This window comes from Oculina patagonica, chromosome 3, assembly GCF_052425735.1.
Source record: "Oculina patagonica isolate OP01 chromosome 3, crgOcupat, whole genome shotgun sequence".
NCBI lineage: Eukaryota > Metazoa > Cnidaria > Anthozoa > Scleractinia > Oculinidae > Oculina > Oculina patagonica.
In genome coordinates this window covers 12,496,135-12,513,756 of record NC_135760.1, presented here as the reverse complement: position 1 = coordinate 12,513,756, position 17,622 = coordinate 12,496,135, and the positions used below count along the sequence as shown (strand labels likewise).

The window sequence follows — 17,622 nt, the reverse complement described above, 5'->3', positions numbered from 1 at the left end:
AATTAAGTTATTTAGCAATAGGATTGCACGAATTTCGAGTAAATTTTTGGAAAACGCCGATCACCTTGTGGAGAGCCTTAGGTCTTCTCTCCGTTGTTGTTTATTTCGTGCAGACTCCAAAAAAGCGAACAAAATAATCGCACTAAAACCCCCCCGGTTTTTTCCATGCCTTACGGTACACTACAATATGGGTACATGAAGTACCTAATCCTTCTCTCTTGTCCCCAGTTTTTCTGTGCCGTGTTCGCAGAAGAATGGTAACTAGTTATTCCAAAATGGCGGCCAAGACGGACGGTGGAAGCTGGAAGAGTTTTACTTGAACTTTCGACTGAATAAGATGAGAAAAGGCAGCGAATCTCCGAGAAACTTTAAATTATAAGTATTTTGTTGTTGTTAGTCACTTTCATTCCTGTTCATTTCAGGGAATAATTATCGCAGATTTCCGGCATCAGTGACAATTTGTTTGTTGTTTATGAATGAATCTAAGCTTATGTTTATTGTTTTTGTCTTTCTCTTTACGATTCACCAGACGCTGTGCATCACGTCAATCGACTTTAAGCGAAAATGTCTCTTTGTAAGTGCTAACTTGTTAACAGATTATTTGTAAAGATGTCAAATGTCATTACATACAAGTATAAACCGTGTAGAGACATCTGTAGAGGAGAATCAACTAACTGATTTGCCACTGATAGCAAATTGCGCTTATAAATAGTAAAATTTTGTGCCTGTTACAGGGATATGTGGAGCTAAGAATCCTTCCATTGACGAGCAACCTAACAAGAGTGAAACTGAACTACAAACAATGCAATATCCTTTGAATTTTATCCTTAAGTAAGCCATGGGTAGTAGTTTATAGCTAGATTTTAATAACCAGGGTTCTTTTTTTTAAAAAATATATCTTCCTTAAAAAATCAGTAGTTCAAGTAATGGCAACCACATTTTTATAATTTGTTCCTTGACTTTGTGTATGAATCATGCGAGTCTGTGTTCGCGATGAAAGGAGATCTAGAGAACAGGACTGGTATGATGCTGGATTTCAGCTGGATGATCCAGGCAAAGTTGTATGTACAGATAACAAAAAGTAAGCTTACAGTGTACACATTATAGTAGTCCTCAGTGCCATATGTTTGAGTTGTTATGGTGCAATTTTACCCTGGGTACAATTTGGTATTTGGTTAACCCTTAACCCTCTAAGCGGAATGGTCTTTTTTGATTCATAAATTAAATTTAAGTATGAAGCCTATGTCCATGTATGATTTTCTTTGTACATATTTTATAATACCGGTATATTTTAAGAGGGCGTCCGTGTTACACGGAAAGGCACCGCACCAAACGAAGACGATCGGGCCACAACAACCAGCCCCGAAGCTGACCGAAATCAAGAAAAACCACAACAACCTACTACCAAAAAGGCATCCAACTCACAAACCACCAAAAAAAAACCCACATACACACCGCTTCCTAGAGCCACTCATTAGTTCAGACTGGCGAAATCACGAGAACCGCGACACATCTCCTCCTGGATCAAGCCCACCGCGAACCCCAACCAACCGAGGCGTAAAGCGGGGGACCGCACTCCCTACTACCAAAACTCTTTCCCTTACATCTAACATCGCCCCCCCAAAAAATACTAAAACAAATAACCTCAACAAAGAAACGCTAAAAAAGCTGACAGACAGGAGGGCGCAGACAAAACAGGAACAAAAAAACACTGACCAGGGAGCTACGAGGAAAAAAACAACTAAGGAGACAACTGAGGCCGAACCATCACCGAAACCTGCGAGTGTAGAGAACAAACTGGACAAAAAACAATCTCACCGTCGAGGGCCGCGCCGGCCGGCGGGCGCGGCCGAGGGGTGGTCCGGGGGCGGGGCGGTAGCCCGCGTTGGGTGGTGTTCCGGGTTTCTCCGGGGGTGGGGTGTGTCGGGTGCGTAGGGTGCTCTTGGGGGTTTCGTTAGCCAGTTTGTCGGTGGGATCTTCTGGGCTTGTTTGTGGCTTTTTAGGCTTTTGCGCTTGGCTTCCCGGGAGTTTTGGTCGGGCTGGTGTTGCTGGCGTGGTGTCCGAATTATTGCGTACATGGCACAGTAGAAGCCTAATTTTGGCGACAAGACTCCACTAATCCTAGATTATTGCTGTAAAAAAATTATAAGGCGGGGGCAGCTTTATAGTGAGAACTATTACTAGTCAAGACAAATGTATATGCGGGTTTTTTTTGTTTATTCATGTTGTCATTTTCGTAGCAGGGCTCGCGACTCCCTCACCGATGTGTGTCACATTGTGTTAAATTTATTTTCTTTTTTTCCCCGCCCACTTTCATCTTTCTTTTCTTCCCCGACTGTTAGTGTACTTTTTTTTCTTTCTTTTACTTTTTTATGGGGCTGGGGGGTAAATGGATAGGATTGGGCTGTTGGGGGTTGGATACAGTAGTAGCTGGGATTGGATACGTACTGCTCCCTATCCCCCCCCCCCCCCCCCCCCCTCCCCTTCCGCTCTGAAGCAGAGCGTATGACACGGTACTTACTATGGCATTGTTTCCCCTCGAGCGCCCGGTTTTGACACTGGCAGCCTGGCCGGCTGTCAGTCTGGGCAAATTTTCGCGCGTGGGATGCTTCTCCCCAAAGCTTCAATGGCCTAAGCGGGCAGGTGAAGGAAGTAATTGCTTTGGAAAACGGAGTTGCGTATCAGATGTTCCGTCGGGCTCTTGTGAGTGATAAATGCGCGGCGTTGAAAATCCGAGATCGGCTGGTTGGCTGCGAAAAAAATTTTAATAATCTGATTTTCATTCTGTTCTTCGCGGGATCTGGGCTCGTCGCGGGGTCCCAATTTTTTTTTTTCTTGTGTTAGTCTTTGACAGATCTTCCCATGTGGCTTTCAAGGCATGTCCGCTTTGCACTCGCGTTTGTTGGGGTCAAATATCTCTGAGACTTAATAGATTTCATTATTAACCTCTACACTATCGAGGGAGTGAAATCATATGAATCGATCGTTAATTGAGTAATATGGAGCGCGTCATTATGCAGTTTCGGAGTCTCCAATGGCGATTGCATGGTTTTGAGGTGACTTTGAAAATCGCCTCGCAAAAAATATAAAATATCGAATTGATCCAAATAAATTGATATTTGTTACTGGGAGATTCGACTTCACTGAAAAATCAGGGAAATCGGTGAGGTCGAAAGTGCCTTTCCGCTGTCACGGACGCCCTCTTAAGGTCTTTTACCCTCCCCACCCTGCATTTCTTTTTAATGTCTTGCAGTGATGGGAGCATGCCTCCCTTTGCAAGAACCCCACGATGTAGATGTAGATATGATACACCATTTGATGTTATAGGGGTGGTCAGTCATGTCACAAATAGGGGAGAGAGGGGGGGGAACAATTTTATACTTGCAGTTCTTTCCAAGACAAGTTAGGGGCCAAACATTCAACTTATTTGGACTAATATTGACCAAGTTAAGACATTATGTGCCATTTGGCACTCTTCGATGTTCTTCAGGAGGAACCTGGATTATTTCTTAGGATGTATGCAGAGTGCAGTCAATGCTGTAGATCCTGAGACTGGTGGTGGAGAGCTAACAATTAGAATTCCAAAGGAAGTCTTGGCATGTGCAAATGGTAAGGGTCACATGAAACCAAACAATGAATGTTTTAAATTTGTATAACAATTTACCATCTACAATAATAAATAAATAATAAAAGCTTTTATTTATACACGATAAATGTTTTGCAGCATAGCTGATGTGGTCGTGTTTAAAAATTACTATTGAAGCTAACTAAACCCTTAAATAACAAATAAAGACTACAAACTAAGCATTCCAAACAAGCAAAAATACACAGCCTCTAAATCCCTAATACTTTCAAAGCACCCTTGAAACTTGCCAACGATTCTTTAAGGCGGGCCTCGTTATTCAAAGAATACAGAGACAATTTATATTGAGAGCCAAGAGAAACCTATGCTAGGCTTGTAAAATCCCAAGGAAGTTAAGTAATTGATGGTTGATTTGAATCTCTTTATTACATGTGTATATTAAGAAGGTCGCCAGTTCCGTGTGAGCATTGAGTTTTCTCTGGAGCATCCTGCAGGAGGGATACAGTTTGTGATTCCAAAAGGGGAAGGCACCATGGCCCAGGTATGAAAATCATGTTTCATACGCTGTTTGTTGTACAATTTAATGCCTGGCGGAATGTGTCAGTACCCTGTAACACTGTCTGTTCAGTTGGTTAAGACCTTTCGGCAGAGTTTTAAAGTAGTTAGTTTTTTATAGATATTTATATATACATTCGTTCTTTTATTTTATGTTATACAGGGTCTCCAGTTGATACCAGTCTTGCATCTGAAGGGGTCACTCTGTTTAAATATCAAATAAATTATTATTATTGTTTAATCAATATTTAAATTTAGTTTCTCTTTTGCATGTATTATGATGCAGCGGTCAGCTCACTTGTTCAGCTATGGTTGTGCAAATTCCTCAAGGTAAATTACTTAAAATATTCAACAAACTGTATACTAACATTATCAATCATTATCTGTCAATCTATTTAAGATATCTCCACTGGTTTTTATAATTATTCTGCATAACTTTGGCCCCAATACAGGATTTTTTATTCTTTTTACTGATTTAGTTTTATTTATGATTTCTTTGTTCCTTAATAACTATCTTTTGTAGGGTAGTTTGGGTCTTCTATGGTAAAATACTTTACATCTTATGTAAATTTCGCCAATAAAAAATATAAAAATACGATGAAACGTTTTCGATCAATATGATCAGATGAATCATCCCTCTGATGATGATCATATTGATTGAAAACGTTTACCAGTAGTCATATTTTTAACAGCTTTTAACCTCACTTTTAATACTTTGCATCTTATTAACTTGTGTAGGTTGTGGTTTCCTTGTGTCGACTCCTATTCTGAGTTGTGTACATGGAACATTGATATCACTGTCGATAAAGACATGGTAGCTGTTAGCTGTGGTGATCTCATAGAGCAGGTTGGTGTTAGCAGGTTTTCATTCAGGACCCCGTTGATAACAGTACGCATGTACTGAAGGGTTTACCTAGATAAACATTTGATTATTATTATTAGTTGCAGAATTTAGTAAGTGCTAGAGGTATGTTTATAATTAAGCTCAGAAAATTGAAGTACCCATAAACAGGAGTTGTCTCAATACCTGGGGGAGTGACCTTATAAAATACACAAACAATGTATAGCTACACATCTAAAACACCTGAGCTAGAGGCTCACTTGGGCAAGTGGGTGAACGCTAGCTATTTTCCATTCCTGCTTTATACTCATTTTATTCAAGATTTTAATCATTTCTAATGAGGGATGTTGTTTCCTGGCAGGTGATGACTGCTGATGAGAAGAGAAAAACGTATCACTATACACTTAGCATTCCTACATCAGCTCCAAATATCGCCTTGGCTGTTGGGTTAGTTTCTTAATTTTTTACTCTGTCGTTATTTAACCATTAGGTGGTAAGGAGTTAGTAAGAGCATGGGTTTCTTACCGGTATCTATGATCAATATTGTTGTAGAATCAAGTATTATTATGTTACCCAGCCCTGAATTTTCCTTTGCAGGAGCAAAAAGGTAGCCTGTGAACACACACAGATGTCTGATTGTCATTTCATGTCACTGAAAATGATAAATGGCTGACAGAAATCCATCTTTGTTTGCAGGCTAGCAAAAAGGCTGGCTTCTTTGAAATTTCATGTTTTACATTTTTCAAATAAGAGAAATTAACTATGAACATTTTAATTTGTTGTATTTAAAAAGATTTCTGGGTAGGGATGTACTGTAAATGAACAATCATTATTAGTAACAACTCTCTTAGTTTTAATAATTATGATTAGTAGAAATGAACATACCGTAGGTTATAATCATGTGATGTGTATTTCAATTTTTTTTTTCATTATTGCAGACCATTTGAGATCCATGTAGACCCTGTCATGCCGGAGGTGACACACTTTTGCCTGCCTGGTCTACTTCCAGTTCTCAAGAACACCACAGCATTTCTCCATGAGGCATTTGAGTTTTATGAAGAATATCTCAGTTGCCGCTATCCATACACTTACTACAAGCAAGTGTTTGTTGATCAAGCTTACGACATCCTGTCGCCATATGCATCAATGACAATTTTCAAGTAAGTAGCTGCTCGTGCTGCACATAACAGGACTGCAAGCATTAATGCAGCTTCATCTTTCTTTCACTGATTCATGTTTTTTGTGTATTTTCTTTCCAGTACTGGTCTCCTGTACTCTCCAAGAATCATTGACCAGGGATTTGAAACAAGAAAATATCTCTCCCAAGCATTAGCTGAGCAGTTCTTTGGATGTTATCTCTGTATACAGACATGGTGAACGCATTGTGAATTTATTGTTTAATTTTTAATATTTACTAAAAAAATTAAATAAAGTAAATACCGGTAAATAGGACATTATATACTTAACTTACAGGCAATGTAGTGACTGAAATTTTACTATCTTTAACTGTAAAGTGAAAGTAGTTGTTCTTTTGTTTAACAGGTCAGATTTATGGCTTTCAAGAGGAATATCTGGTTACATGTTTGGTTTATTTATGAAAAAGATGTTTGGTAACAATGAGTACAGACACTGGATAAGAGAGGTAAGTGAACTCAACAGTGACTGATAATCTGTTTCTTTTTTTTTTTGAATTTCTGATAAAAATGAATTGACCAGAAAAATAACCACCTTGTCTTTTCTTTTAACAGTCTTGAATTGAAATCAACTAAGTGAATTAATTTTATTTCTTACAGGAATCAAAACAAGTGTGTCATTATGAAATGCAAGGTCCAGGAATTCCCCCTCTTCACAACTCAGGATCGTTATCAGCTTCCAGTGTAGCAGGCTCCTCCTCAGATCAGACACCAGAGTCCCCTGCTGCAGGGTCCCCCCACATGCACCCTCACCTGACACCAGGAAAGAACCTGGAGATCCTCTGGAGCAAATCACATCTTGTCATGAGAATGATTGAGATGCGCATTGGGCAGGAACCTTTGTTACAAGTATGTTTACTTTTTACATCACAAGTGTTAAATGCTGTGTTCAAAATTCAAGGTTGAGGCACAGTTATCCACATCTGGCCAACGATGATGTTTTCCCAATCAATGCAACTTTTGATATTTGCCCTACAGGTTTTTAACAAACTGCTGTCGCTTGCTAACAGTGCCGCACAACCCAAGGCCGACTACAGTCTCTGGACAAACCTTCTACTCTCCACCAGTGGGGTAAGGCTGACTTACTTACTACTGTCACTTGCAGAATACATCATATGCAATATTGCGAAATGAGGAGGAATGAGAGCTTCAAAAGCTAACTGAGGCTTTTTGGAAACTTGTAGACTTCAGGGCTGTTATTTTACCAGTTGGCATGCCATTAATGTCATTTTACCTGTTCCATTTCAGTTCCTCAAGTCAATATCCACAGTTTCGGGCAAAGATATCAATGTGTTTGTGGATCAGTGGATGTATCCTATATTAATGTAATAAATAAATGTAACTTTGAAGTTAATAAGTAAACCTCAACATAAAATTCACTTATGTTAGAAAGAGGACCACAAGGTTATCAGTAAATTAACTGTCATGTGTTACCCTCTGAAAATAATGTCTATAGTTCCTTTCCTTTCCTTCCCTTTCTATTATCTTTTCAATAATGTAGTAATGTTTTGTTTATCAAGGCTGTGTAAACTCATAAAGAGTCCAGCATCTGCTTTGCACCCATAACCTCACTGGTGATGTGCAATCAATCATCAATCTAGCAACAGCTTACTGACAACTTTCCATCAACTAATAATTATAATAACTGATATTTAAACAGGGTGACCCCTTCAGTCGCAGGACTGGTATCAACAGGGGCCATCAGCTGGCTAACTATCACTGTTTGGTTAATCAATTTATTCTTGTGATCTGAAGTAGTATTTGGGTTTTTTTGGTACTTTTAAAATTCCTTAACCTACTCTGAAGCTGTCATAGTGGTGTGGCCAAATTCCATGGTAGCTTTGTGTTTAACAGAAAGCGCAATATTGTTGAGCTTACAATCAAGCAGGACATGTCAAGGGGAACAGCAAAGTATCTGGTGAGATATATTATTTTTGAATAATAATGTTGACTTTCCAATGTCGAATGATTTAATTAAACATTCACATAGTCACAATTTTGTAGCTTAACGTCCATTTTGGTATTGTTGACTTCAGGGTCCACTGACCGTGTGTATTCAGGAGCTGGATGGATCCTTCAATCACACGGTACAGATAGAGGATGTCTACAGCCGTCATGAACTACCTTGCCATTCAAAGAGTCGCAGAAACAAGAAAAAGAAGATTCCCCTAATGACAGGAGAAGAAGTTGACATGAACCTTGATTCAATGGAGTAAGAAGAGATGCTTAATTTTGCTTTCTTAAATTTTTGTCTCCTTCATGAAAAATTTTGTGAATTTTAGCTTAATTAAAATTAGCAACGATCACATTTAAAAATGAGCCATGTCACACAATAAAAGTTTAAATTGTCTTCTTCTTTATTCTTCTATTTCCTTGTGGAGCATAAGTCCAATACAATTGCCTTCCATCTGGTCCTATTCTGGGCCACTTTCTTGGCAGCAGCCCAAGATATATTTTTTGCTTCAGTTCTTCCATACAAGAGCACCTCCATGACTGCACGGTTCTCCCTCTCCTTACCTTGTGGATTCCACTCAAGGGCTGCTTGCTATGTTCAAACTGTAATAATCATTTATTCTGTTTTTCTCCTTAGCTCAGATTCACCAGTGTTATGGGTTCGTATCGATCCTGAAGTAACGTGGTTGCGGCAAGTTACATTTGAACAGCCTGACTACATGTGGCAATACCAACTGAGACACGAGAGAGATGTCACAGCTCAGAGTGAGGTACATAAAACAATGGGTTAATTTAGGAAGTGTTTGAATAATCTCAGAGGCCTTGGCACTGTTGGCATCAGGGTTAAAGGTCGGCACACATGAGAGGACTAGTCCTGTGACTAGTCCTGGGGACCAAGTCCCGGTAATTGTGAAGAACAGCTCCCGCTAACCGACTGTCGGTTCACTGTTGGTCGTTTGTCGGTCGTCTGTCGGCCGACAGTCGGCCGTTTGTCGTCCGTCTGTCGGCTGTCTGTTGGCCGTTTGTCGGCTGGCTGTCTGTTGTCTGTCGGCCAACAACCTGCCAACAGGTTTTGGCTATGATGTCAGCCAACTGTCGGTCGACATCCGGCCGACAGGCGGTGATGTGTCGGTAAGGTGTCGGTAAGATGTCGGTAAGTCCCTTTGTGTGAACTATGCATTTTCATCAAAAAGTCTACTAGTTGTAGTGAGCAAATGTTGGTCCCTGTGACTGGTTTGAATTTGTGGGACGTCATGCAGCAAGTAGTCCGGATCCCATGAAATTTTGCTTGTCCACTTGTGTCTACTGTTTGTGCGACTAGTCCCTGCAACAAAACAGTGAAACTAAAAAAATCAACCAATTAAAAGCCACAGCAGTTGGCCCCTGTAACAACTCACATGCTAATACACTGTAGGTGTGACTACAGTCAACTCATAATACAGGAAGTCCGTATAACAAAAGTTATTTTCAGTAAATTCCTATTTGCCGTGACTTTAACTCCTGTTCGTAGTAATGGGATCCTCAAGAGTCCTCATGGGTCCGATGAGGATAAGTAAGTATAATAGTGAGGTGTCTGTAAGGCGAGAGTTGACTGTAGTCCCTTCATGTGTGCTGCATGTGTGACTAGGCGCAGGGACTAGTTTCGACAACAAGCCAACCTTTAGAGAAGACCTTACAAAGTTAAAAGTATTACTTTTCTCTAGTGCATGGTTTTCAACTGACTGACTGAATATAATGTTTTTGACAGGCTATTCAGGCGTTGGAGCATTTTCCAACCCAATCAACTCGGCAGTCTCTAATAGATGTAATCAGCCAAACTGAGTGTTTTTATAAAGTGAGACTTGAGGCCTGCTTTTGTCTTGCGAAGGTAAGATAGCAGTGAAACAAAATATATCTGCGTCTTTGTTTTGTCCACTTTATTTGTTACCAAATTTAGAAAGTTTGGCTTTGTTTATGTACACTACTCACAAACTTGAGTATAAGAATCACTGCATGTTCAAAAATGGTTTAACAATTATAAGAAAATGAAAAAAAAAAACGATAGAAACGAATAAAAACACTTCTTTGGTTTTAGTTTACACTCATTCATGAATTATTGGGGAAGGAAATAAGAATCAAAGTTTTGGGTTGTGTATTTGTATTTTTGTATGTGGTTAATCTAGTTTCCATGTTAATTCAATGCCTGCAATAACTATTAAAGTAGCCTATAAATTTTGTAAATATTTTCAAATTAGTTTGATAAATAAGTTTGAAATTAAGAGTGTTTGGTACATTATATCTGTTGTGTTCCCAATATTGTTTTGCATTATTCTTGACATTTGCCTTCGTGACTTTTTTTAAGTGTGAAGTTTCTGGTGTCAGCTGAGTTTGTTGTTTTTTTAACTGTTCCAGGTTGCCACAGCTTGTGCTTCCAGTTGGACTGGCCACACAACAATGATCGGGATTTTCAGGAACATGTTTGGTTCACAGTCCTGTCCACACATTGTCAAATACAATGACTTTTCAAATTTCATTAGCTATTTTATACAAAAGGTTTGTTTTAGTACTAAATGAAAGATTGTAATAATAATTGAAGATCTGTTTTATCAGCATTATCATTAGTTTAAGTTTAGGCATTATCAAATGTGTAAAATAAATATAGGCTTTGCCTAACTTTGTAACAAACATGCTTTGTTTCCTTCAGACTCTGCCTGTTGCAATTGCATCTGTGAGAAATGTTCACTCGCAATGTCCTCGCGAGGTTTTGCAGTTTATCTTGGATTTAATCAAATACAATGACAACAGGCTTAACAAGGTAACATAAGAGCCCATCTAAGGGAAGGGCCAGTAGAAATAGCCCAAATGGGGGGGGGGGGGAGGGTTACTTTTTCCCAAAAAAATTCTGCAAGGGAAACTCATCTAAATTCCTGCAAGTGGTTATTCGTAAAACAAAATTCATGCAATGGAAAAAAAATCCTTCAGAACGAGATTTGAACCCGGGTTCAAATCCTGTTGTAGCACAGTGCCCCAGGGTGGGGGGGGGGGGTACTTGCAGTATACATGACGGGAAGGTCCGACGTATTTTTTTGGGTTGAAAATTTACACCCTCGGTATTTTTTTGGGTTCAAGAGATCTGTCATGTATTTTTTTAGGTCTTAAAGTCTGTTCGATTAAATAAATCAGTAACGAGGTGCTAGGTCTTGTACTTTTTGGGGTAAAAAAATTTTGATGCCAGGTATTTTGTTGGGTGTAAAATTTCAGGCTCATGTGCTTTTTTGGGTTCCTAATATGAAGCTCCGTCAGACCCCCCCCCCCCGTCATGTATACTGCAAGTCCCCCCCCTGGGCACAGTGCGAGGATCATTTCATTCATTTTGTCAGTTATCCGCAGTTCACATATATGTCTGTCATATATTCACTTTGTCACAAGTTTATGCTTGTGATAACTATAGAACTGTACTCCTTTAAAACCCAAAATCTACAGCTCGATACTTGTAAGATATAACTCCATTTGGAATACCACTGATTTTAAGATCATCTTTACATCAATAAAATTAGATACAAGTGTTTGTTTCCATGGTGGTAATGAAGAAGATAAACCTATCCCTGTATACAAGTTCTACTTCTGTTTGCTGCTAATTTTGTGTTGTTATTTATTTTGTTTAGTACACAGATAGTCATTATCGAAGCACCCTTATCGACGCACTGGCCAGTACTGTTACACCTGGTGTTTCCATAGTAACCACAACTAGGCATGTACACATATCACTTGATTTATCAACCTCATTCCCAGGATCTCTCTGGGGGGTGAAGAGAGAGAGAGACCCTGGGAATGAGATTGTTGATTTATTGGATTCACAGATTTTGCATAATTGGTACACATTTAGCGAATTCAGGTTAGAAGACAGGAAACTCGTCTCTGACGGAATTCCGTCTGAGAGAATACTGCCTAATTTGAATTTAAGGACAGTAAAACCGTCTTAAAATCACGTCTTGTTTGAATTAAAGACGAAAAAATGAGACATATATAAAATGGGTTAGAAACGTAACTAGAACAAGTTTGAGGCCAGGTTTCCTCTTTATCCCAGACACAATTTCTGTATTTCTAGTTCCAGTCTTTTTCCCGTGTAACAAACAAAATACCGAGTCCTGATTTCCTCATCTAACATAAATTTAAGAAGGTTTCCGTCTATGCCAAGCTTTTCTTCGTTTTAGACTGCCCCTGGGTCTCCGAGGATGATATCAGACGAATTTTCCGTCTTAAGACGAGTTTCCAGTCTGATACTGTTTTCCGTCTCTATTGAATTTGGCTATTGCGTGCACAGAGAGATACGAGCCCTTTGCACGCGTTGCGGGCAATTGACGGCTTAGGTCTGCAGTGCGTGCGGAAGGATGTGACGCTGCAACCTTTCGCATGCATTGCAAGCCTATGGTTCCTGCAATAATCTTACAGAGCTTTCTTTTGACTGTTATTTCACGTTTTTTTTTTTGTTCATTGTCTCTACCAGTGATGGCAAGCCAGTGGTCAAGTTAACAGAAGAAACACAACTCATTTTAGGAGAAGTGACTCGCCAGTTGAATCTGGAGAAGCTGCTTCCAACTTACAGATATGTTGTGTCTGTCAGTTGTCTGAAGGCGCTCAGAGTGTTACAAGTCAACAGTCACGTGCCTCCCGACCCTGCTGCTTTTGAATATTACGCCAGGTAAGTAAGTGAACACGCACTGAAAACAGACTGCATGGAAAGCTCCTTCATATCCAGAACACGTTGGATAATTTCTAAACCTCCTTTAGTTATTTTGCAGTTTGTTGGATATAGAATATATTAGACTACAGGGCACGGTTGTTTAAAGGGTGGATAACGCTATCCACCGGAAAAATCGCTATCCCCTGGATAAGTGTTGTCCAAACAACACTACGCTATCCACTGGATAGTGATCAATCCTGTGGATAGTGTTGTCCACCCTTTGAACAACCAAGGCCAAAATAACACAATTGTTTTCTGTTTAGCTATGGTCACTTTGAGGATGTTCGTCTCGCAGCCATTGATTGTCTTGTGGACCTGACGAAGAGTGAGTTTGATTTTGAGTGTTTATTTACCATATAACGCTGGTTTGTTCGTATCTAGGTAAGAACAAATAGCAAGGTACGGAGTAACTAAAAGAACAGTCGAACCTTGCCTTATAGAGTCCTTATAGACATCCACTAATATGGACAGTCTCTGTCGCGATATACGATATACGATATACGTCCTACGATATAAATTATACTGCACAGCGGAATGTAGCTTGTTCCAGGCGTTCGGCCGTTTTACGCGCTGCTCTTCAACTAACAAAACGCCTGGAACAGGCAGGATAGAGAGAGGCAAAAAAAAAGAAGAAGAGAAGAGAGAAAAGAGAAAGAAGAAAAAAAAAAAAAAAAAAAAAAAAAAAAAAAAAAAAAAAAAAAAAAAAAAAAAAAAAAAAAAAAAAAAAAAAAAAAAAAAAAAACAAAAAGAAAAAAAAAAAAACACAACACAAGCTCCCACAAGTGGATCTTAATAAGAAGCGTTAAACATTAACCATTAGACCACAACTGCAGTAACCTGTTTTGTCGTCCATTGGCTTGTTAAGCATTTTAATCGATCTATTTTTAATTTTGTTTTTCAGCTGAAAGCCTTGAAAGGGGACTGAATTACTTGATCGGACTGATCGAAAATGACCCTGTCCCTTTTATCAGGTGTGTAATCTACTTCATTTAATTTTCCATGAGTTCAGTCCACAATAATAAACTGAAATAAACCCTGGATCGTATTTCTTTGTCCTTTATAGACACCACACACTGTGCGCGCTCACAAAGAATCCTCCATTCTCGAGGAAGTCGGAGTCACCCCTGAATAATCTGGATCTTGTTGAGTTTTTATGGCGTTTAATCAAGTAAGCAATTGAGGTTGTTTTATCGCATATCTGTTAACAAGTGTCTTGTAAGAATTTTATACCAATCAGATAACTGCACAAGGACTTAGGAATGCACCGAAAACTGTCCCGTCACCTATTTTCGACAAGTGGCTTACAACGGGCCAAAAACTACCCAAACAACTGTTTTTTTAATTGGTTTTGTTTTGTATGTTGATTCTAAACTTGTTTTAGTGGTCAGAGTTTCGCTGTTAGTGCTTACTACTAATCGTACACAAAACCAAACGATCAATAATTGGATTTTACACTGACTGGTTCCCAACCAAGTTTTGCTGTTGAAAGAATAAACGCCGACCACGCAGGCTATTGAAAGAACTTCGCCCTTACTCAACACTTTCAGATGATTGTCTGAGTCCTTTTAATTTTGCGTGTACATTGTGTTTCTTTCTTTTTCTAGTTCCAGTTCCTCAGTTGATGCTCGGCTCAGGCGAGATGGAGTTGAGTTGTTCAATGCATTGTGGGGTCGACTTACACCTGGCTGTGTTCCTCCTCAGGGGGTGAGTGTTAGGCGTCTGTAAAAGAACGAAAAAGGCAAAAAAAAAATATTTGACATCAGTTATTAATTTTCTTATTTCTCTTACCGACCAAGTAAAACAATCGTGCTCAACTTTGACTTCGTCCATAAGTGGCGCTTTAATTTCGGGATGCTTTGCGGTTCATGATTTGTTGACCACGTTAAGTCAGAAACATTAAATGCTTGTTATTTTATTTTTTTTTCATAGATGGGTATCGTAATTGACTTGAAGGAAAGGAAGATTATGAGCCTGTCTCCTCTTCCACCGCCGGTCTCTCCGGTAAGTCATCGTCTAACGTTTAAGCCGTTCCATCTCTTTATTATTAGCACAGAACAGCTCCTTGTTCACGTTTTCGATCAAACTCAGCGGTATGGGTAACTTTTTTGTTTGGTGCAAGCTATTTGTAGAACGCGTTTTACTTTAGCGATGTTTACCCCCTAGCTAATTATTGGATTGTTATTTATCCTGTCAGGGTTCTGTCAGTGGCGGGGAATCCACAACGTCAAGAAAAAGCCACAAAAGGAAAGCATCCAGAGCGGCATCCCCAGCTGGTGAGCAGAGGAAAACTGTAATATTGGTTTACATTCTTAAAACGCCTTGCGCTTTGTCTTTTGTTCATTCTTTATCTGTTTTCTTCATCTCTACAGATATAAGTCATTTGGATTCTCAGCCCGGCACACCCATGAGCGTTGAGTCTGCAAACTCTGAGGCCAGCAAACTCCGTCTCAAGATTAAGGTGCTTGTAGTTTCCATATCCACTCACGTTTATTACACAAGACTCCTCCACAAGGCTCTATAAACTAACTGTTTTGTTTGATTGTAGATTGGAGGCGAAGAAAGCGGCGCGGAAAGTGGAGGGGAGGCTCGAATAAAACCAGATCCAGAGGGTGGCGCCATGGGACACAAAAAGCACAAGAAAAAGAAAAAGAAACATAAAAATAAAGACGACCGGGAGAAAAGGAAACTGAGCACTAGTAGCAGTAACTATGATTCACCGCTCATGTTCGATACCAGTCTCACGTAGGTTTCTTTCATTACACGACGACGAGGCTCAAAACGGAAGCTGGGACGAACGACAGCACGCTTGGAGAGGATTGTTTAAAAGAAACGCTTGGCAAAAGAGAAGAACATTGTGTCAAGAAAAACAAATGACCTCTGGAAAGCTGAATGCCATCATGTTGTTATTTAAGGGAACTTGTAAACAATTCTAGTAGCCAAAATGGATTGTTTGGATTTTTCATCAAGTATCAAGGTTGTATGAGTCATAACTAACCACACAAAATCTCAATGTAATATATTTTTCAGTGCGTGAGTAGCAGAATGTTGTACATGCTATACTGATCATTAAGCTGATCGTATAGATGTTTCTTGTATAAAAAATAAGCCGGCAATTTCAATTTGTACATATGGCGTATTACCTTAGCATCAGATTAGCAGTAATCTTTTTAAAGATATAAATCAAAGATGAAATTAAAAAACGTAAAGCAACCAGTTCATTGTCAGGAACCCAGAGGCTGCTAGCCGAATGCTTTCTCGCCTGTTCTTTTTAACTTTTCTTGCGCAGTTTTTGCTTCTCGGTTTACTCTCGTTTCCAGAGTTCTCAACTGCAACTGTTGTTTTCGCCCTTGTCCTTGACCTCGTTTCGTATCAATAAATTATTGCGGCATAATTGTCATTTTGTGTGTTGTGCAAAATTATATTAAAATCCAAAAAATATAGTACAAAGCCAGGGTCTTGTAAAAAATACCAATCTGGACGTGGCTCAAGCTCCTTTTACACCTATTGTTCTGTTTAAGACATTTTCCACGCCTGATCGTTCTTGACCTAGCCTGCTCCAGGCTCTCGGTAGTTGGGGGGAAGTGAAAAACGCGTGGGAGCGAGAAAAACACACGAGCGGATTAAGTCCTTCCTGAAAATTATATTGGAAAATCCTTGCTTTTTAAACAATCAAAATCCACCCTTTTGCTTTGCCGTAAAATAGTCCATCACTTCCAAAACACTCTGTGTTTTAAATTTGCCCCAGAATCCTTTGCAAACCCATTGGGTGAGTCATGTATGCATACGGATTATGTCCCTTGAAATGCATGGCTATCAAGGATCCTTCACATACAGTCAACTCTCTCTAAGACGGACACCTTCGGGACTGGCCGCAACTGTCCGTCTTATGGTGGATTTCCACTGACGCGTAAATTTTTACGTGCGTGAAAAAAATTAGAGACAATGTATGAACGGCCTGCGTAAACGTGTACGCAAGCCGTTCATACATTGTCTCTAATTTTTTTACGCACGTAAAAAATTACGCGTCAGTGGAAATCCACCATTAGAGAGGTGTCCGCTCTGTAGAGAGTCGAGGTAACGTGACACCAGTAATTCTGAGATAATAAAGCTAAACCTTTGCACAATGCAGCAAACCTTTACTAACTGCAACAAGACTAAAATAATAAAAGGCCGTATTTGCTTGTTAAAGCAAAAATTGAAGGCTACAAACTGTAATACTGTAAGTAGAAAACGACCTCTTTAGTGTCCATACTCGTAAGCAAAGAAGTAATCCGTTAAAACGTCATTGTTTTTGGTTAGTAAGCTTGCTATATACTATCCTTAGGGCACTGACTAACTTTGCTTTAGGTCGATACGACGTTTGGAAGTATTTTCAATAATAAAACATGATAAAAAACACTTATCAAGTGTCCGTTAATGATTTCAAAGTGTCCGTTGTCCGTCTTAGAGAGGTGTCCGTCTTATAGGGAGTTTGGTTACAGTAAAATGACTGAAAAACGGCAGGGACCATCACCAGGTGTCCGTCTTATGGAGGTGTCCGTCTTATAGAGGTGGTAAACTATAAAGTTAGTTGCCACAAAACTTATATATTGTGTTTGTTTTTTAGTTTATAATTTTTTTTTTTGCAATTTTATGGTCTTCAAAATTAGAACAATGTCCAGCCTTTTAATATGCACATTTGCATATAATTAATTATGTAAATTACTATTGGGCTAGCTCCTCAAAGCTTTGGTCTAGCAAGATGAAATAACAGCTTGCCGAAGGGCAAGCTGAG

At 39.3% G+C, this 17,622-nt stretch overlaps 1 protein-coding gene across 1 annotated transcript; it reads left to right on the top strand.

The window, feature by feature from the left end:
* Positions 1–276: 276 nt before the first annotated feature.
* Positions 277–16,239, top strand: LOC144646641 (transcription initiation factor TFIID subunit 2-like). Its single transcript, XM_078506297.1, has 31 exons — positions 277–375; positions 520–574; positions 735–807; positions 970–1,081; positions 3,491–3,609; positions 4,027–4,124; positions 4,425–4,468; positions 4,877–4,985; positions 5,341–5,426; positions 5,918–6,139; positions 6,239–6,352; positions 6,522–6,621; positions 6,773–7,021; positions 7,151–7,243; positions 7,421–7,482; positions 7,979–8,090; positions 8,209–8,384; positions 8,763–8,895; positions 9,873–9,992; positions 10,517–10,657; positions 10,809–10,919; positions 11,770–11,855; positions 12,612–12,806; positions 13,112–13,173; positions 13,750–13,819; positions 13,912–14,016; positions 14,453–14,552; positions 14,778–14,849; positions 15,043–15,121; positions 15,218–15,306; positions 15,394–16,239. Exons 1-31 carry the CDS (start codon positions 338–340, stop codon positions 15,592–15,594), a joined length of 3,426 nt encoding a protein of 1,141 aa, XP_078362423.1. The 5' UTR covers positions 277–337; the 3' UTR covers positions 15,595–16,239.
* The last annotated feature ends 1,383 nt before the right edge of the window (positions 16,240–17,622 follow it).